This window comes from Lampris incognitus, chromosome 10, assembly GCF_029633865.1.
Source record: "Lampris incognitus isolate fLamInc1 chromosome 10, fLamInc1.hap2, whole genome shotgun sequence".
Classification (NCBI taxonomy): Eukaryota; Metazoa; Chordata; class Actinopteri; order Lampriformes; family Lampridae; genus Lampris; species Lampris incognitus.
This window is the reverse complement of record NC_079220.1, coordinates 667716-690820: the sequence shown is the minus strand read 5'-3', so window position 1 is coordinate 690820 and position 23105 is coordinate 667716. Positions and strand designations below refer to the sequence as shown.

At 43.5% G+C, this 23105-nt stretch overlaps 1 protein-coding gene across 1 annotated transcript in view; it reads left to right on the top strand.

The window, feature by feature from the left end:
* Positions 1-21572, top strand: part of cdc27 (cell division cycle 27) — a 104273-nt gene extending 82701 nt beyond the window's left edge. Inside the window, exons 12-20 of the mRNA XM_056287546.1 lie at positions 559-731; positions 907-1059; positions 1184-1264; positions 3057-3184; positions 10094-10211; positions 10546-10674; positions 19276-19350; positions 19842-20004; positions 21394-21572. Of these exons, the coding sequence (XP_056143521.1) occupies positions 559-731; positions 907-1059; positions 1184-1264; positions 3057-3184; positions 10094-10211; positions 10546-10674; positions 19276-19350; positions 19842-20004; positions 21394-21572 (1199 nt within the window). The remainder of the gene's footprint in view (positions 1-558; positions 732-906; positions 1060-1183; positions 1265-3056; positions 3185-10093; positions 10212-10545; positions 10675-19275; positions 19351-19841; positions 20005-21393) is intronic.
* The last annotated feature ends 1533 nt before the right edge of the window (positions 21573-23105 follow it).

Below are 23105 nucleotides of genomic sequence, written 5' to 3'. Positions count from 1 at the left end.
GGCGTTCCTGTTACAATATGTTGCAAATTTTAAAAAAAAATCCCCTCGTTATATTTGTTGTTATATTTGTTGTTATACTTGTTATATTTGTTGTTATACCTGTTATATTTGTCATTATATTTGTTGTTATGCTTGTTATATTTGTCGTTATATTTGTTGTTATGCTTGTTATATTTGTCGTTATATTTGTTGTTATGCTTGTTATATTTGTCGTTATATTTGTTGTTATACTTGTTATAATTGTTGTTATACCTGTTATATTTGTCGTTATATTTGTTGTTATGCTTGTTATATTTGTCGTTATATTTGCTGGAAATGGGAAATGGTTTTGGATGGACGTTACAGGGAATCCTGTTTCCTGGGATTAGACTGTCGTGACTAAGGGACCTGTCTTGCTGCCACTGTTACCACTGCTACTGTGTGTGTGTGTGTGTGTGTGTGTGTGTGTGTGTGTGTGTGTGTGTGTGTGTGTGTGTTTCAGATGGAGGTGTTGTGTAGCTCATGGTCCTGACTGTGTGTTCATGGTCCTGACTCTGCGTGTGTGTGTGTGTGTTACAGATGGAGTCCTGTGGCTACTAAGAGAGCTGGCTCGTGGCTACCAGGCTCTGTGTTCGTATAACTGCAGAGAAGCCATCGGCATCCTGTCATCGGTGCCCTCACACCACTATAACACAGGCTGGGTCCTCACCCACATTGGACGAGCCTACTTTGAGCTGGCAGAGTACATGCAGGTACGCACACATGTACCTTCACACACAACATACACACACAGTCCATTAAGTCAACACTGACAGTAGCTCTCATCATGGTGTGTGTGTGTGTGTGTGTGTGTGTGTGTGTGTGTGTGTGTGTGTGTGTGTGTGTGTGTGCGTGCGTGCGCGTGCGTGCGTGCGTGCGTGCATGCAGGCAGAGAGGATGTTTAGTGAGGTGCGTCGTATCGAGTCCTACAGGATGGAGGGGATGGAGATTTACTCCACTACCTTGTGGCACCTTCAGAAGGACGTGGCGTTGTCCGCCCTGTCCAAGGAGCTGACAGACATGGACAGGAACGCTCCAGAGGTGACCGCTGAGCCTTACCTGCTCACTGACAGCAGCAGCACATGTGCACTACTGCCGTACTGCCTCCGTATCTATACGTCTTTCAGTTTCACCGCCTTGTCTGTTACTTTGTGTGTGTGTGTAGGCCTGGTGTGTCGCAGGAAACTGTTTCAGCCTACAGAGGGAGCATGATATTGCCATCAAGTTCTTCCAGAGAGCCATCCAGGTATTCCACTGTTCCACTATTCAGCAACGCTTATCCAACTGTTACCATGGTGACTCTCATGTACACTGCTCAAAAAAATAAAGGGAACACCTAAAAACACAATATAGACCTCGATGAATGGAATATTTCAGCTGAAAATCTTTATTTATTAGACAGAGGAATGTGTTTAGAGCAAAATAACCTAAGAATGATCAATGGAAATCAAAATCATTAGCCCATTAAGGTCTGGATTCAGAATCATACTCAAAATCAAAGTGGAAAATGAGAACATAGGCTGATCCAACTTCTGTGGAAACTCTTCAAGACGATTCAAAATGAGGCTCAGTAGTGTGTGTGGCCTCCACGTGCCTGTATGCACTCCCTACAACGTCTGGGCATGCTCCTGATGAGACGACGGATGGTCTCCTGAGGGATCTCCTCCCAGACCTGGATCAGGGCATCGGTCAACTCCTGGACAGTCTGTGGTGCGACATCGCGTTGGCGGATGGTACGAGACATGATGTCCCAGAGGTGCTCGATTGGATTCAGGTCTGGGGAACGTGCAGGCCAGTCCATAGCATCAATGCCCTCGACATACAGGAACTGCTGACACACTCTGGCCACATGAGGACGAGAATTGTCATGCATGAGCAGGAACCCAGGGCCCACTGCACCAGCATATGGTCTGACAATGGGTCTGAGGATCTCATCCCGGTACCTAATGGCAGTCATGGTACCTCTGGCTAGCACGTAGAGGTCTGTGCGGCCCTCCAAGGATATGCCTCCCCAGACCATCACTGACCCACCGCCAAACCGGTCATGCTGGAGGATGTTGCAGGCAGCAGAACGTTCTCCACAGCGTCTCCAGACTCTCTCACGTCTGTCACATGTGTTCAGTGTGAACCTGCTCTCATCTGTGAAGAGCACAGGGCGCCAATGGCGAATCTGCCAACCAAGGTGTTCTCTGGCAAAGGTCAATCGGGCTGCATGGTGTTGGGCTGTGAGCACAGGCCCCAATTGTGGACGTCGGGCCCTCATACCATCCTCATGCATTCTGTTTCTCACTGTTTGAGCAGAAACCTGCACATTAGTGGCCTGTTGAAGGTCGTTTTGTAGGGCTCCGGCAGTGCTCCTCCTGTTCCTCCTTGCACAAAGGACCAGATAGCGGTCCTGCTGCGGGGTTGTTGTCCTCCTGCGGCCCCCTCCACGTCTCCTGGTGTACTGGCCTGTCTCCTGGTACCTCCTCCATGCTCTGGACACTGTGCTGGGAGACACATCAAGTCTTCTTGCCACAGCACGCATTGATGTGCCATCCTGGATGAGCTGCACTACCTGAGCAACTTCTGTAGGTTGCAGATACCGCCTCATGCCACCTCTAGTGGTGAGGGCACTAGCAAAATGAAAAACTAAGCAAAGATCGGCCAGAAAAGATGAGGACAGGCAAATGGTCTGTGGCCACCACCTGCAAATCCATTCCTGTTATAGGGGTTGTCTTGCAAATTGTCTAATTTCCACCTGGTGGAAATTAGACAATTTACCAACAGGTGAAATTGATTCACAAATCAGTGTTGCTTCCTAACTGGACAGGTTGATATCTCAAAAGTGTGATTGACTTGGAGCTACATTGCATTGCTTATGTGTTCCCTTTATTTTTTTGGGCAGTGTATAACTGCTAGCAAGGTCACAGTGTGCTGTGACTTCTTCTCTCTCTTTCTCTCTCCCTTACTCTCACTCTGTGTATCTCTTTGTCTCTGTCTTCCTCTCTGGCTCTGTCCGTCTCTGTATCCTCGCTCTGTGTGACTGTGACCACCAGGTGGATCCAGGATTTGCATATGCCTATACTCTGTTGGGCCATGAGTTTGTTCTGACTGAAGAACTGGACCGAGCCCTGGCTTGTTTTCGTAACGCCATCAGAGTCAACAGCAGACACTACAACGCATGGTATATACTCACTATGTTTACAATACACACTCCCCATGCTAGAACTACACTTAGATACAACACATAATACATACAACACATACTAGATACAACACATGGTATATATTCACTATGTGTACAATACACACACTCCCCATGCTAGAACTACACTTAGATACAACACATACTAGATACAACACATGGTATATATCCACTATGTTTACAATACACACACTACCCATGCTAGAACTACACTTAGATACAACACATATTAGATACAGCGCATGGTATACAGTACATACAAGATATGAAGTCTTTATATACACTATACATATCATATAGACTACCCAGCAGCATCACAATCAACAACAGTCCATGTGGATGACCACAATGTTCTCCTCTGCAAGTGTAGTAACTTCAATTTTTTGGACATAAAAAACAACATAACATGACAAGCTACATTATAACTGTGATGGCATGCTCCCCAACATGACATGACAAGCTGCATTATAACTGACGACATGCTCCCCAACATGACATGATAAGCTATATTATAACTGACGGCATGCTCACCAACATGACATGACAAGCTACATAATAACTGTTACAGCATGCTCCCCAACATGACATGACAAGCTACATTATAACTGTTACAGCATGCTCCCCAACATGACATGACAAACTACATTATAACTGACGACATGCTCCCCAACATGACATGACAAGCTACATTATAACTGACGGCATGCTCCCCAACATGACATGACAAGCTACTTTATAACTGTGACGGCATGCTCACCAACATGACATGACAAGCTACATTATAACTGTTACAGCATGCTCCCCAACATGACATGACAAACTACATTATAACTGACGACATGCTCCCCAACATGACATGACAAGCTACATTATAACTGACGACATGCTCCCCAACATGACATGACAAGCTATATTATAACTGACGGCATGCTCCCCAACATGACATGACAAGCTACTTTATAACTGTGACGGTGTGCTCCCCAACTTGACATGACAAACTACATTATAACTGACAACATGCTCCCCAACATGACATGACAAGCTACATTATAACTGTGGCGGCATTCTCCCCAACATGACATGACAAGCTATATTATAACTGACGGCATGTTCCCCAACATGACATGACCAGCTACATTATAACTGTGACGGCATGCTCCCCAACATGACATGACAAGTTGAATTATAACTGTGACAGCATGCTCCCCAACGTGACATGACAAGCTACATTATAACTGTGATGGCCTGCTCCCCAATATGACACTACAAGCTATATTATAACTGTGAGAGCATGCTCCCCAACTTGACATGAGAAGCTACATTATAACTGATGACATGCTCCCCAACATGACATGAGAAGCTACATTATAACTGATGGCATGCTCCCCAACATGACATGACAAGCTACATTATGACTGAAGGTATGCTTCCAAACGTGACATGGCAAGCTACATTATAACTGTGGCGGCATGCTCCCCAACTTGACATGACAAGCTACATAATAACTGTGACAGCATACTCCCCACCATGACATGACAAGCTACATTATAACTGTGACGGCATTCTCCCCAACATGACATGACAAGCTATATTATAACTGACGGCGTGCTCCCCAATATGACATGACAAGCTACATTATAACTGACGGCATGCTCCCCAACATGACATGACAAGCTATCTTATAACTGTGAGAGCATGCTCCCCAACATGACATGACAAGCTACATTATAACTGTGACGGCATGCTCCCCAACATGACATGACAAGCTATATTATAACTGACGGCGTGCTCCCCAATATGACATGACAAGCTACATTATAACTGACGGCATGCTCCCCAACGTGACATGACAAGCTATATTATAACTGTGAGAGCATGCTCCCCAACATGACATGACAAGCTACATTATAACTGTGACGGCATGCTCCCCAACATGACACAACAAGCTATATTATAACTGTGAGAGCATGCTCCCCAACATGACATGACAAGCTACATTGTAACTGTGACGGCATGCTCCCCAACATGACACAACAAGCTATATTATAACTGTGAGAGCATGCTCCCCAATATGACATGACAAGCTACATTATAACTGACGGCATGCTCCCCACCATGACATGACAAGCTACATTATAACTGTGACGGCATGCTCCCCAACATGACATGACAAGCTACATTATAACTGACGGCATGCTCCCCAACATGACATGACAAGCTACATTATAACTGACGGCATGCTCCCCACCATGACATGACAAGCTACATTATAACTGTGATGGCATGCTCCCCAACATGACACAACAAGCTATATTATAACTGTGAGAGCATGCTCCCCAACATGACATGACAAGCTACATTATAACTGACGGCATGCTCCTCAACATAACATGACAAGCTACATTATAACTGTGACGGCATGCTCCCCAACATGACATGACAAGCTACATTATAACTGACAACATGCTCCCCCACTTGAAATGACAAGCTACATTATAACTGTGATCGCATGCTCCCCATCATGACATGACAAGCTACATTGTAACTGTTGGCATGCTCCCCAACATGACTCGACAAGCTACATTATAACTGTGACGGATTGCTCCTCAACATGACATGACAAGCTACGTTATAACTGTGACAGCATGCTCCCCAACATGACATGACAAGCTACAGTATAACTGACTGCATGCTCCCCAACATGACATGACAAGCTACAGTATAACTGACTGCATGCTCCCCAACATGACATGACAAGCTATATTATAACTGACAGCATGCTCCCCAACATGACATGACAAGCTACATTATAACTGTGATGGCATGCTCCCCAACATGACATGACAAGCTACATTATAACTGATGGCATGCTCCCCAACATGACATGACAAGCTACATCGTAACTGATGGCATGCTCTCCATCATGACATGACAAGCTACATTATAACTGATGGCATGCTCCCCAACATGACATGACAAGCTGCATTATAACTGACGGCATGCTCCCCAACATGACATGACAAGCTACATTATAACTGTGACGGCATGCTCCCCAACATGACATGACAAGCTACATCGTAACTGATGGCATGCTCTCCATCATGACATGACAAGCTACATTATAACTGATGGCATGCTCCCCAACATGACATGACAAGCTGCATTATAACTGACGGCATGCTCCCCAACATGACATGACAAGCTACATTATAACTGTGACGGCATGCTCCCCAACATGACATGACAAGCTACATCGTAACTGATGGCATGCTCTCCATCATGACATGACAAGCTACATTATAACTGATGGCATGCTCCCCAACATGACATGACAAGCTGCATTATAACTGACGGCATGCTCCCCAACATGACATGACAAGCTACATTATAACTGTGACGGCATGCTCCCCAACATGACACAACTAGCTACAGTATAACTGACTGCATGCTCCCCAACATGACATGACAAGCTACATTATAACTGTGAGAGCATGCTCCCCAACTTGACATGACAAGCTACATTATAACTGTGATGGCATGGTCCCCAACATGACATGACCAGCTACATTATAACTGACGGCATGCTCCCCAACATGACATGAAAACCTACATTATGACTGACGGCATGCTCACCAACATGACATGACAAGCTACATTGTAAATGTGACAGCATGCTCCCCAACATGACATGACAAACTACATTATAACTGACGACATGCTCCCCAACATGACATGACAAGCTACATTATAACTGACGACATGCTCCCCAACATGACATGATAAGCTATATTATAACTGACGACATGCTCCCCAACATGACATGACAAGCTACATTATAACTGACGACATGCTCCCCAACATGACATGATAAGCTACATTACAACTGACGGCATGCTCCCCAACATGACATGAAAACCTACATTATGACTGACGGCATGCTCACCAACATGACATGACAAGCTACATTGTAAATGTGACAGCATGCTCCCCAACATGACATGACAAACTACATTATAACTGACGACATGCTCCCCAACATGACATGATAAGCTACATTATAACTGACGACATGCTCCCCAACATGACATGACAAGCTACATTATAACTGACGACATGCTCCCCAACATGACATGACAAGCTACATTATAACTGACGACATGCTCCCCAATATGACATGACAAGCTACATTATAACTGACGACATGCTCACCAACATGACATGATAAGCTATATTATAACTGACGACATGCTCACCAACATGACATGACAAGCTACATTGTAAATGTGACAGCATGCTCCCCAACATGACATGACAAGCTACATAATAACTGTTACAGCATGCTCCCCAACATGACATGACAAACTACATTATAACTGACGACATGCTCCCCAACATGACATGACAAGCTACATTATAACTGACGACATGCTCCCCAACATGACATGACAAGCTACATTATAACTGACGGCATGCTCCCCAACATGACATGACAAACTACATTATAACTGACGACATGCTCCCCCACTTGACATGACAAGCTACATTATAACTGTGAGAGCATGCTCCCCAACTTGACATGACAAGCTACATTATAACTGTGATGGCATGCTCCTCAACATGACATGACAAGTTACATCGTAACTGATGGCATGCTCCCCATCATGACATGACAAGCTACATTATAACTGATGGCATGCTCCCCAACATGACATGACAAGCTACATTATAACTGACGACATGCTCCCCAACATGACATGACCAGCTACATTATAACTGACGGCATGCTCCCCAACATGACATGACAAACTACATTATAACTGACGACATGCTCCCCCACTTGACATGACAAGCTACATTATAACTGTGAGAGCATGCTCCCCAACATGACATGACAAACTACATTATAACTGACGACATGCTCCTCAACATGACATGAAAACCTACATTATGACTGACGGCATGCTCACCAACATGACATGACAAGCTACATTGTAAATGTGACAGCATGCTCCCCAACATGACATGACAAGCTACATAATAACTGTTACAGCATGCTCCCCAACATGACATGACAAGCTACATAATAACTGTTACAGCATGCTCCCCAACATGACATGACAAGCTACATAATAACTGTTACAGCATGCTCCCCAACATGACATGACAAACTACATTATAACTGACGACATGCTCCCCAACATGACATGACAAACTACATTATAACTGACGACATGCTCCCCAACATGACATGACAAGCTACATTATAACTGACGACATGCTCCCCAACATGACATGACATGCTACATTATAACTGACGACATGCTCCCCAACATGACATGAGAAGCTACATTATAACTGACAACATGCTCCCCAACATGACATGACCAGCTACATTATAACTGACGGCATGCTCCCCAACATGACATGACAAACTACATTATAACTGACGACATGCTCCCCCACTTGACATGACAAGCTACATTATAACTGTGGCGGCATGCTCCCCAACATGACATGACAAGCTATATTATAACTGACGGCATGCTCCCCAACATGACATGACAAGCTACTTTATAACTGTGACGGCATGCTCCCCAACATGACATGACAAGCTACATTATAACTGACGACATGCTCCCCCACTTGACATGACAAGCTACATTATAACTGTGACGGTGTGCTCCCCAACATGACATGACAAGCTACATTATAACTGACGACATGCTCCCCCACTTGACATGACAAGCTACATTATCACTGTGGCGGCATTCTCCCCAACATGACGTGACAAGCTATATAACTGACGGCCTGCTCCCCAACATGACATGACAAGCTACTTTATAACTGTGACGGTGTGCTCCCCAATATGACATGACAAGCTACATTATAACTGTGACGGTGTGCTCCCCAACATGACATGACAAGCTACATTATAACTGTGACGGTGTGCTCCCCAATATGACATGACAAGCTACTTTATAACTGTGACGGTGTGCTCCCCAACATGACATGACAAGCTACATTATAACTGACGACATGCTCCCCCACTTGACATGACAAGCTACATTATCACTGTGGCGGCATTCTCCCCAACATGACGTGACAAGCTATATAACTGACGGCCTGCTCCCCAACATGACATGACAAGCTACTTTATAACTGTGACGGTGTGCTCCCCAATATGACATGACAAGCTACATTATAACTGACGACATGCTCCCCCACTTGACATGACAAGCTACATTATCACTGTGGCGGCATTCTCCCCAACATGACGTGACAAGCTATATAACTGACGGCCTGCTCCCCAACATGACATGACAAGCTACTTTATAACTGTGACGGTGTGCTCCCCAACATGACATGACAAGCTATATTATAACTGACGGCATGCTCCCCAACTTGACATGACAAGATACATTATAACTGTGACGGCATGCTCCCCAACATGACTTGACAAGCTGCATTATAACTGTGACATGTTCCCCAACTTGACATGACCAGCTACATTATAACTGATGGCATGCTCACCACCATGACCTGACAAGCTACATTATAAATGTGACAGCATGCTCCCCAATATGACATGACAAGCTACATCATAACTTTGAGAGCATGCTCCCCAACTTGACATGACAAGATACATTGTAACTGACGGCATGCTCGCCAACATGACCTGACAAGCTTCATTATAACTGACAACATGCTCCCCAACATGACATGACAAGTTACATTATAACTGACGGCATGCTCCCCAATATGACATGACCAAAACACAATGAAAGTGCTTTTAGATTCTTTGTCTTGTGTTGGGTGCTGTAATGGTCAGTTAATGCTATGCAAACTTGATGTCAGTAGAATTTTTAGTTTACTCTAATTTCCCTGCAGGTATGGTCTGGGGATGATCTACTACAAGCAGGAGAAGTTCAACCTGGCAGAGATCCACTTTAAGAAAGCCCTCAGCATCAACCCTCAGAGCTCTGTCTTGCTGTGTCATATCGGGGTGGTATGTAAGCATGTTCCATACTGAACAAGTCATAGTTCTGTTAGCGTGCAGTATTCTGTCAGCGTTACATCCAGCCTCAGAGCCCTGTTCTGCTGTTGTATAGCAGTACCCTTCCTGCCTTCATAACTGCACTATCCAGTACCCATGTGACCACCGGCTAGATCAGTCTGAGTACAACACATCTAAAGTAAACCGCAAACTTACAGCTGCTGTCATTATCCATCTGTCATTTAGATTATTACACTACGTTTCGTGTGTGTGTGTGTGTGTATGTGTGTGTGTGTGTGTGTGTGTGTGTGTGTGTGTGTGTGTGTGTGCGCGCGCACATACATAGGTGCAGCATGCATTGAAGAAATCAGATCATGCTTTAGAGACTCTGAACAGAGCGATCAGCATCGACCCCAAAAACCCATTGTGCAAATTCCACCGAGCCTCCATCCTGTTTGCCAACGATAAATACAAGGTAAGAAGTAACTGGTATGACTACAGTGTATCATTTGCAAATTACTATATAAATGCAAGGTAAGAAGTAACTGCTATTACTACAGTATCTCTGTTACAAATTACTATATAAATACAAGGTAAGAAGTAGCTAATATTACTACGGTGTATCTGTTACAAATTACTATATAAATACCAGGTAAGAAGTAACTGATATTACTACAGTGTATCTGTTACAAATTACTATATAAATACAAGTTAAGAAGTAACTGATATGACTACAGTGTATCATTTACAAATGACTATATAAATACAAGGTAAGAAGTAACTGATATTACTACAGTGTATCTGTTACAAATTACTATATAAATACAAGGTAAGAAGTAAGTAATATTACTACAGTGTATCTGTTACAAATTACTATATAAATACAAGGTAAGAAGTAACTGACATTACTACAATATATCTGTTACAAAATACTATATAAATACAAGGTAAGAAGTAAGTGATATTACTACAGTTGCTCTGTTACAAATTACTATATAAATACAAGGTAAGAAGTAACTGATATGACTACAGTGTATCTGTTACAAATTACTATATAAATACAAGGTAAGAAGTAACTGATATTACTACAATATATCTGTTACAAATTACTATATAAATACAAGGTAAGAAGTAAGTGATATTACTACAGTTGCTCTGTTACAAATTACTATATAAATACAAGGTAAGAAAGAAGTAAGTGATATTACTACAGTGTATCTGTTACAAATTACTATATAAATACAAGGTAAGAAGTAAGTGATATTACTACAGTGTGTCTGTTACAAATTACTATATAAATACAAGGTAAGAAGTAAGTGATATTACTACAGTATGTCTGTTACAAATTACTATATAAATACAAGGTAAGAAAGAAGTAAGTGATATTACTACAGTATATCTGTTACAAATTACTATATAAATACAAGGTAAGACGTAACTGATATTACTACAGTATCTGTTACAAATTACTATATAAATACAAGGTAAGAAGTAGCTGATATTACTACAGTATATGTGTTACAAATTACTATATAAATACAAGTTAAGAAGTAACTAATATGACTACAGTGTATATGTTACAAATTACTATATAAATACAAGTTAAGAAGTAACTGACATTACTAAAGTTTATCTCTTACAAATTACTATATAAATACAAGGTAAGAAGTAACTGACATTACTACAGTATCTCTGTTACAAATTACCACATACCTGTTTATCCATAACGCATATCTTACATAATATCCACATTTCGCACAAACACATCAGTTACACATTAAAGGAACAAACCAGTATTATAACCCCTTCAGCACCCATGAGGTGTTGATGTAAAATCTAACATCCATGTTGTGTTGATGTAAAACCTAACACCCATGTTGTTTTGATGTAAAACCTAACATCCATGTTGTGTTGATGTAAAACCTAACATCCATGTTGTGTTGATGTAAAACCTAACATCCATGTTGTGTTGATGTAAAACCTAACACCCATGAGGTGTTGATGTAAAACCTAACATCCATGTTGTGTTGATGTAAAACCTAACACCCATGAGGTGTTGATGTAAAACCTAACATCCATGAGGTGTTGATGTAAAATCTAACATCCATGTTGTGTTGATGTAAAACCTAACACACATGTTGTTTTGATGTAAAACCTAACACCCATGTTGTGTTGATGTAAAACCTAACACCCATGTTGTGTTGATGTAAAACCTAACATCCATGTTGTGTTGATGTAAAACCTAACATCCATGTTGTGTTGATGTAAAACCTAACATCCATGTTGTGTTGATGTAAAACTTAACATCCATGTTGTGTTGATGTAAAACCTAACACCCATGAGGTGTTGATGTAAAACCTAACATCCATGTTGTGTTGATGTAAAACCTAACACCCATGAGGTGTTGATGTAAAACCTAACATCCATGTTGTGTTGATGTAAAACCTAACACCCATGAGGTGTTGATGTAAAACCTAACATCCATGAGGTGTTGATGTAAAATCTAACATCCATGTTGTGTTGATGTAAAACCTAACACACATGTTGTTTTGATGTAAAACCTAACACCCATGTTGTGTTGATGTAAAACCTAACACCCATGTTGTGTTGATGTAAAACCTAACATCCATGTTGTGTTGATGTAAAACCTAACATCCATGTTGTGTTGATGTAAAACCTAACACCCATGTTGTGTTGATGTAAAACTTAACATCCATGTTGTGTTGATGTAAAACCTAACATCCATGAGGTGTTGATGTAAAACTTAACATCCATGTTGTGTTGATGTAAAACCTAATATCCATGAGGTATTGATGTAAAACCTACCATCCATGAGGTGTTGATGTAAAACCTACCATCCATGAGGTGTTGATGTAAAACCTAACATCCATGTTGTGTTGATGTAAAACCTAACACCCATGAGGTGTTGATGTAAAACCTAACATCCATGAGGTGTTGATGTAAAACCTACCATCCATGAGGTGTTGATGTAAAATCTAACACCCATGAGGTGTTGATGTAAAACCTAACACCCATGAGGTGTTGATGTAAAACCTAACACCCATGAGGTGTTGATGTAAAACCTAACATCCATGAGGTGTTGATGTAAAACCTAACATCCATGAGGTGTTGATGTAAAACCTAACATCCATGAGGTGTTGATGTAAAACCTAACACCCATGAGGTGTTGATGTAAAACCTAACATCCATGTTGTGTTGATGTAAAACCTAACACCCATGAGGTGTTGATGTAAAACCTAACATCCATGTTGTGTTGATGTAAAACCTAACACCCATGAGGTGTTGATGTAAAACCTAACATCCATGTTGTGTTGATGTAAAACCTAACACCCATGAGGTGTTGATGTAAAACCTAACATCCATGTGTTGATGTAAAACCTAACACCCATGAGGTGTTGATGTAAAACCTAACATCCATGTTGTGTTGATGTAAAACCTAACACCCATGAGGTGTTGATGTAAAACCTAACATCCATGAGGTGTTGATGTAAAACCTAACATCCATGTTGTGTTGATGTAAGACCTAACATCCATGAGGTGTTGATGTAAAACCTAACATCCATGAGGTGTTGATGTAAAACCTAACATCCATGAGGTGTTGATGTAAAACCTAACATCCATGAGGTGTTGATGTAAAACCTAACATCCATGAGGTGTTGATGTAAAACCTAACATCCATGTTGTGTTGATGTAAAACCTAACATCCATGAGGTGTTGATGTAAAACCTAACATCCATGAGGTGTTGATGTAAAACCTAACATCCATGAGGTGTTGATGTAAAACCTAACATCCATGAGGTGTTGATGTAAAACCTAACATCCATGAGGTATTGATGTAAAACCTACCATCCATGAGGTGTTGATGTAAAATCTAACATCCATGTTGTGTTGATGTAAAACCTAATATCCATGTTATGTTGATGTAAAACCCAACACCCATGTTGTTTTGATGTAAAATCTAATATCCATGTTGTGTTGATGTAAAACCTAACACACATGTTGTTTTGATGTAAAACCTAACACCCATGTTGTGTTGATGTAAAACCTAACACCCATGTTGTGTTGATGTAAAACCTAACATCCATGTTGTGTTGATGTAAAACCTAACATCCATGTTGTGTTGATGTAAAACCTAACACCCATGTTGTGTTGATGTAAAACTTAACATCCATGTTGTGTTGATGTAAAACCTAACATCCATGAGGTGTTGATGTAAAACTTAACATCCATGTTGTGTTGATGTAAAACCTAACATCCATGAGGTATTGATGTAAAACCTACCATCCATGAGGTGTTGATGTAAAACCTACCATCCATGAGGTGTTGATGTAAAACCTAACATCCATGTTGTGTTGATGTAAAACCTAACACCCATGAGGTGTTGATGTAAAACCTAACATCCATGAGGTGTTGATGTAAAACCTACCATCCATGAGGTGTTGATGTAAAATCTAACACCCATGAGGTGTTGATGTAAAACCTAACACCCATGAGGTGTTGATGTAAAACCTAACATCCATGTTGTGTTGATGTAAAACCTAACACCCATGAGGTGTTGATGTAAAACCTAACATCCATGTGTTGATGTAAAACCTAACACCCATGAGGTGTTGATGTAAAACCTAACATCCATGTTGTGTTGATGTAAAACCTAACACCCATGAGGTGTTGATGTAAAACCTAACATCCATGAGGTGTTGATGTAAAACCTAACATCCATGTTGTGTTGATGTAAGACCTAACATCCATGAGGTGTTGATGTAAAACCTAACATCCATGAGGTGTTGATGTAAAACCTAACATCCATGAGGTGTTGATGTAAAACCTAACATCCATGAGGTGTTGATGTAAAACCTAACATCCATGAGGTGTTGATGTAAAACCTAACATCCATGTTGTGTTGATGTAAAACCTAACATCCATGAGGTGTTGATGTAAAACCTAACATCCATGAGGTGTTGATGTAAAACCTAACATCCATGAGGTGTTGATGTAAAACCTAACATCCATGAGGTGTTGATGTAAAACCTAACATCCATGAGGTATTGATGTAAAACCTACCATCCATGAGGTGTTGATGTAAAATCTAACATCCATGTTGTGTTGATGTAAAACCTAATATCCATGTTATGTTGATGTAAAACCCAACACCCATGTTGTTTTGATGTAAAATCTAATATCCATGTTGTGTTGATGTAAAACCTAACCTCCATGTTGTGTTGATGTAAAACCTAACACACATGTTGTGTTGATGTAAAACCTAACACCCATGTTGTGTTGATGTAAAACCTAACACACATGTTGTGTTGATGTAAAACCTAACACACATGTTGTGTTGATGTAAAATCTAACACCCATGTTGTGTTGATGTAAAACCTAACACACATGTTGTGTTGATGTAAAATCTAACACCCATGTTGTGTTGATGTAAAATCTAACACCCATGTTGTGTTGATGTAAAACCTAACATCCATGTTGTGTTGATGTAAAACCTAACATCCATGTTGTGTTGATGTAAAACCTAACATCCATGTTGTGTTGATGTAAAACCTAACATCCATGTTGTGTTGATGTAAAACCTAACATCCATGAGGTGTTGATGTAAAACCTAACATCCATGAGGTGTTGATGTAAAACCTAACATCCATGTTGTGTTGATGTAAAACCTAACACCCATGTTGTGTTGATGTAAAACCTAACATCCATGTTGTTTTGATATAAAACCTAACACCCATGTTGTGTTGATGTAAAACCTAACATCCATGTTGTGTTGATGTAAAATCTGGGAGATAAATAATAAGCAGATATGGACACCGTGATAAGGGTTGTGTGAACTTGGTAGTTTTTGCGTTAAAAAGGTTGCCCTTGGACAGCCAACTCAAGTGTGGGATGTCAGAAGGTTGTGTTGAAGCTCCAGTGCTTACCCTGACCCATGAGCACTGGACCGCACCACTGTGAGACCTTTCAACATAATCCAAGCCTTCCACTGCATTAACCTCCGATGATGGTGCATTGACAAGAACCACCAGATGTTTACTGTGATGGTTATACACCTCGAGCACATTCTGTGTGTGCATGTGTGTATTCATGCCATACTGACATGAATAGAAACCAGCTGAAAGGTAGGCTGAACACAATCACAAGTGCTAAAATAAAAACAACTGCAGAATGCTTTGGAAGATGGACAGCTGAAAAGTAAAGTATACACCTTTTGTAGTAAATTGGCTAAAACATGAAAAAACACTGGTCTGTTTCGATTAATGTACCCTCTTCCTCCCTTGATGAACAGAGTGATGAAGAAGGACAGGATTAGGAGCGAATGTATTAGAGGAGCAGCTCAGGTTGGACGGTTTGGAGACAAAGCAAGAGAGACAAGATTGAGATGGTGTGGACATGTGTGGAGGAGAGATGCTGGGTATATTGGGAGAAGGATGCTGAATATGGAGCTGCCAGGGAAGAGGAGAAGAGGAAGGCCAAAGAGGAGGTTTATGGATGTGGTGAGGGAGGACATGCAGGTGGCTGGTGTGACAGAGGAACGTGCAGAGGATAGGAAGAGATGGAAACGGATGATCTGCTGTGGCGCCCCCTAATGGGAGCAGCCAAAACTCGTGGTGGTAGTAGTAGTAGTAGTACTAGTAGCAACAGTAGTAGTGGTAGTAGTAGTGGTGGTGGTGGTGGTGGTGGTGGTAGTAGTAGTATATATTTGATTTGGCAAAGGGTTCACGCTGGATGCCCTTCTTGACACAACCCTCCCAGTTTATCCAGGCTTGTTTATCCAGGCTCGTTTATCCAGATTATCCAGGCTTGGGGGCGGCACTAATGTACTGGCTGCTGCATTTTATATCCTAATTAATTTTGTTACTGAAATTAAACATTAAAGTTAACATGAAATGAAAACAGGACTATGATAGTTTATAAAATGACAGACTACATCATATGAAATTAAAGCAAAATACACCATGTCAGATTATGACGTTACAGCACAATAGAGCAGTTCGCCAGGCTGCAGCGTATGTGAATGGAGTAGTTCGCCAGGCTGCAGCGTATGTGAATGGAGTAGTTCGCCAGGCTGCAGCGGATGTGAATTGAGTAGTTAGCCAGGCTGCAGCGTATGTGAATGGAGTAGTTAGTCAGGCTGCAGCGTATGTGAATGGAGTAGTTCGCCATGGGAATACAGTAATTAGCCAGGCTGCAGCGTATGTGAATAGAGTAGTTAGCCAGGCTGCAACATATGTGAATGGAGTAGTTAGCCAGGCTGCAGCGTATGTGAATGGAGTAGTTAGCCAGGCTGCAGCGTATGTGAATGGAGTAGTTAGCCAGGCTGCAGCGTGAGTGAATAGAGTAGTTAGCCAGGCTGCAGCGTATGCGAATAGAGTAGTTAGCCAGGCTGCAGCGTATGTGGATAGAGTAGTTAGGCAGGCTGCAGCGTGAGTGAATAGAATAGTTAGCCAGGCTGCAGCGTGAGTGAATAGAGTAGTTAGGCAGGCTGCAGCGTGAGTGAATAGAGTACTTAGCCAGGCTGCAGCGTATGTGAATAGAGTAGTTAGCCAGGCTGCAGCATGAATGAGTAGAGTAGTTAGGCAGGCTGCAGCGTATGTGAATGGAGTAGTTAGCCAGGCTGCAGCGTGAGTGAATAGAGTAGTTAGCCAGGCTGCAGCGTATGTGAATAAGTAGTCTGCTGCGTATGTGAATGGAGTAGTTCGCCATGTGAATACAGTAATTAGCCAGGCTGCAGCGTATGTGAATAGAGTAGTTAGCCAGGCTGCAACATATGTGAATGGAGTAGTTAGCCAGGCTGCAGCGTATGTGAATGGAGTAGTTAGCCAGGCTGCAGCGTATGTGAATGGAGTAGTCCGCCAGGCTGCAGCGTATGTGAATGGAGTAGTTCGCGATGTGAATAGAGTAGTTAGCCAGGCTGCAGCGTATGCGAATAGAGTAGTTAGCCAGGCTGCAGCGTATGCGAATAGAGTAGTTAGGCAGGCTGCAGCGTGAGTGAATAGAGTAGTTAGCCAGGCTGCAGCGTGAGTGAATAGAGTAGTTAGGCAGGCTGCAGCGTATGTGAATAGAATAGTTAGCCAGGCTGCAGCGTGAGTGAATAGAGTAGTTAGGCAGGCTGCAGCGTGAGTGAATAAAGTAGTTAGCCAGGTTGCAGCGTGAGTGAATAGAGTAGTTAGCCATGCTGCAGCGTATGTGAATAGAATAGTTAGCCAGGCTGCAGCGTGAGTGAATAGAGTAGTTAGGCAGGCTGCAGCGTATGTGAATGGAGTAGTTAGCCAGGCTGCAGCGTGAGTGAATAGAGTAGTTAGCTAGGCCGCAGCGTATGTGAATAGAGTAGTTAGTCAGGCTGCCGCATATGTGAATAGAGTAATTAGCCAGGCTGCAGCGTATGTGAATGGAGTAGTTCGCCAGGCTGCAGCGGATGTGAATGGAGTAGTTAGCCAGGCTGCAGCGTATGTGAATGGAGTAGTTAGCCAGGCTGCAGCGTATGTGAATGGAGTAGTTCGCCATGTGAATAGAGTAATTAGCCAGGCTGCAGCGTATGTGAATGGAGTAGTTAGCCAGGCTGCAGCGTATATGAATGGAGTAGTTCGCCAGGCTGCAGTGTATGTAAATGGAGTAGTTCGCCAGGCTGCAGCGTATGTGAATGGAGTAGTTAGCCAGGCTGCAGCGTATGGAATGGAGTAGTTCGCCATGTGAATAGAGTAATTAGCCAGGCTGCAGCGTATGTGAATGGAGTAGTTAGCCAGGCTGCAGCGTATATGAATGGAGTAGTTAGCCAGGCTGCAGCGTATGTGAATGAAGTAGTTCGCCAGCCTGCAGTGTATGTAAATGAGTAGTTCGCCAACCTGCAGCGTATGTGAATGAAGCAGTTAGCCAGGCTGCAGCATATGTAAATAGAGTAGTTAGCCAGGCTGCAGCGTATGTGAATAGAGTAGTTAGCCAGGCTTCAGTGTATGAAGGTAAAACACTGTCACTGTGTTAACATGTGTATGGCATGTTTTTCTCTTTCTTCATTTCTCTTAATCGGTGTGTCTGTCTGTCTGTCTCTCGCCAGGCTGCTCTTCAGGAACTGGAAGAGTTGAAACAAATTGTCCCCAAAGAATCTCTGGTTTACTTCCTCATAGGCAAAGTAAGAAAATTCCCTTCAAAACAGGGTAGATTTCACTCCTTAAAGAGAATGTTTGCCGTTTTGAAATGTTATCTCTGTTTTTTGGTTCCCAGTAATTATAGGGCACACCATTTCTCTGCTGTGCTGTGGATAGGTTTGATCTCAGACAGCAGCATTCACAATGAATTCTGGGTATTGTGGGAATGGCTGAATCTTGTAAGAACTCGACTATCAGCACCACAATTGCATTTTCTCAGTCGATATGGGTGTATTTCACACTTATTTTTGCTTCTATACATTCAAATAACATTCACGATTGATTTGACATCCACAATAAAGACAGCAAAATGTCCCCTAAACTCCGTTTGATTGACTTGTTGTGTTTTTCTGCATGGTGTAAACCCTGTGTACTCTGTATGTATATTGTCTGTCCGTGTATATCTCACTGCTGTTTGTTTGTTCTCGTATCTGTGTGTCTGCCTGTCTGTGGACCGGTTTGTTTTCCTCTCCAGGTGTATAAGAAATTGGGTCAGACCCATCTGGCTCTAATGAACTTCAGCTGGGCAATGGATTTGGACCCCAAAGGAGCAAACAACCAGATCAAAGAAGCCATCGATAAACGCTACCTTCCTGAAGACGAAGAGCCTGTCACTGAGGACTACCTCTATGAATCAGGTACAGAAAGCTGCATGAATCAGAGAGCGAATAGTCTCGTCCTACCAATAGTCTGGGGATTTCTAAATGCCAGATAGTTGCTGCAATGTATGGCGGAGAGTGCAGCTGCTAAAAAACCTAGACCTACTGCTTTGGAAAGCTAGGACATGCCTTACTGGAGATGATGGTCTCCCCCATCCTCCTCTGTAGTGAAACAAACTGGAGATTTAGCCAATCACTTTGTAACACGGAGAAGATGTAACTCATCCTGTAATGTCCTCCAAAGCAGATTAGCAGTCTGGCCGGACGGATGAATCATGTCCTCATTAAAGATTGTGTTTCTTTTTAACCAATGAATATGTTTCACCACAAACGTGACAAACATTGAAGGAGTTTTCTTCGGTGACTTCGGGTGAACTAACCTATACTGTACGTGTTCCTGGTACGACCGTGTTTACAAGCACACCTTCTGCATGTCAGGCCCCCCCTAAAGATTTTGGATTGGCTCTGCATGCAGGGGGTTTTTTAAACTCCTATTTTTTGCACCCAGTTTTAGCAACGAAAGCTGGGAGATTGTCCTCTGTCTCTGGTTGAGCGATCGTGATGGGAAGTTCAACTCTTTTTACTGACTTGAGTTTGTATAAGTCACTCACTAAAAAGAGCCAGGTTTTCGAGTCACTGAGTCAGTCACCCCCACCAGCCCCAGTGCTTGTAGAGCATGCATACCAGAGAATTCTGCTGGCACCAGCCAAGCCGGCTAGCTTCCGGTTTAGCCCTCCTCTGCTAACCTTAATGGGATGAAGTAATTTAATCATGCAGATCTAGACTTTCCAAATTGGACCAAATGGATCAAATTCTGATAGTGAAATGAGTCATTTCTTGGGGGTTGTGGCGCTCAAAAAAAAAAAGTATCCACATGCGAGAGTTGCAGTTCCTCTTCAGAAAAGGCAGCAAGTGCAAGCATTTTTTTGATGTAATGACTAATTACCTTTGCGAGATGAAGGTTAAGTATATTGTGAATATTTCTACACCATTACTCAGAGACTACAGTTAGCAGCAAAATCCAGCAGTAAGTAACAAATGAGACCAGCTGACCAACACACACTGCAGCATTAAACAACTTAAACTAACTCCGAGGTAAAGAAAATAACTCTTCTACAAAATATTGGTAATAAAACAATAACTGAAATAATTGTATGGATTTAAAACGATTTTGTTTTCCGTTTAAAAAAAAATGTCCACAATTCTGCTGAAGACATAAACAGCAGTCAGTCCCATCCCAGAACGGCATCCATAGCTAATCAGAAATCACCTTGTTAAATTTTATGATTGATCAGTCAGAATCGAGTAAACTACTAAAAAGGGAAAAAATAAAATTGATGGACGTTACGGTCTATGTTTGTTCACAAGCTGCTTGGATGTACACAAACCCGGTTACCGACTGTGGCATAGAAGTTGTGAGTGAGTTAATGCAGCCTGAGTTGAGCTTCGGGCAGGGAGCAGGGATCTGGGCTAGGAGAGTTCAGCTTCGGGCAGGGATCTGGGCTAGGAGAGTTCAGCTTCGGGCAGGGATCGGGGATCTGGGCTAGGAGAGTTCAGCTTCGAGCAGGGATCTGGGCTAGGAGAGTTCAGCTTCGGGCAGGGATCGGGGATCTGGGCTAGGAGAGTTCTGCTTCGGGCAGGGAGCAGGGATCTGGGCTAGGAGAGTTCAGCTTCGGGCAGAGAGCGGGAATCTGGGCTAGGAGAGTTCAGCTTCGTGCAAGAAGCAGGGCTCTGAACTAGGAGAGTTCAGCTTCGGGCAGGGAGCGGGGCTCTGGGCTAGGAGAGTTCAGCTTCAGGCAGGGAGCGGGAATCTGAACTAGGAGAGTTCAGCTTCGTGCAAGGAGCGGGGCTCTGAACTAACTAGGAGAGTTCAGCTTCGGGCAGGGCGCGGGGAATCTGAACTAGGAGAGTTCAGCTTCGGGCAGGGAGCGGGGATCTGGGCTAGGAGAGTTCAGCTTCGGGCAGGGAGCGGGGCTCTGGGCTAGAAGAGTTCAGCTTCGTGCAGGGAGCGGGGCTCTGGGCTAGGAGAGTTCAGCTTTGGGCAGGGAGTGGGGATCTGGGCTAGGAGAGTTCAGCTTCGGGCAGGGATCGGGGATCTGGGCTAGGAGAGTTCAGCTTCGGGCAGGGAGCAGGGATCTGGGCTAGGAGAGTTCAGCTTCGTGCAAGGAGCGGGGCTCTGAACTAACTAGGAGAGTTCAGCTTCGGGCAGGGCGCGGGAATCTGAACTAGGAGAGTTCAGCTTCGGGCAGGGAGCGGGGCTCTGGGCTAGGAGAGTTCAGCTTTGGGCAGGGATCGGGGATCTGGGCTAGGAGAGTTCAGCTTCGGGCAGGGAGCAGGGATCTGGGCTAGGAGAGTTCAGCTTCGTGCAAGGAGCGGGGCTCTGAACTAACTAGGAGAGTTCAGCTTCGGGCAGGGCGCGGGAATCTGAACTAGGAGAGTTCAGCTTCGGGCAGGGAGCGGGGCTCTGGGCTAGAAGAGTTCAGCTTCGTGCAGGGAGCGGGGCTCTGGGCTAGGAGAGTTCAGCTTTGGGCAGGGAGTGGGGATCTGGGCTAGGAGAGTTCAGCTTCGGGCAGGGATCGGGGATCTGGGCTAGGAGAGTTCAGCTTCGGGCAGGGGAGCAGGGATCTGGCTAGGAGAGTTCAGCTTCGGGCAGAGAGCGGGAATCTGAACTAGGAGAGTTCAGCTTCGTGCAAGGAGCGGGGCTCTGAACTAGGAGAGTTCAGCTTCGGGCAGGGAGCGGGGCTCTGGGCTAGGAGAGTTCAGCTTCAGGCAGGGAGCGGGAATCTGAACTAGGAGAGTTCAGCTTCGTGCAAGGAGCGGGGCTCTGAACTAACTAGGAGAGTTCAGCTTCGGGCAGGGCGCGGGAATCTGAACTAGGAGAGTTCAGCTTCGGGCAGGGAGCGGGGATCTGGGCTAGGAGAGTTCAGCTTCGGGCAGGGAGCGGGGGCTCTGGGCTAGAAGAGTTCAGCTTCGTGCAGGGAGCGGGGCTCTGGGCTAGGAGAGTTCAGCTTTGGGCAGGGAGTGGGGATCTGGGCTAGGAGAGTTCAGCTTCAGGCAGGGAGCGGGAAATCTGAACTAGG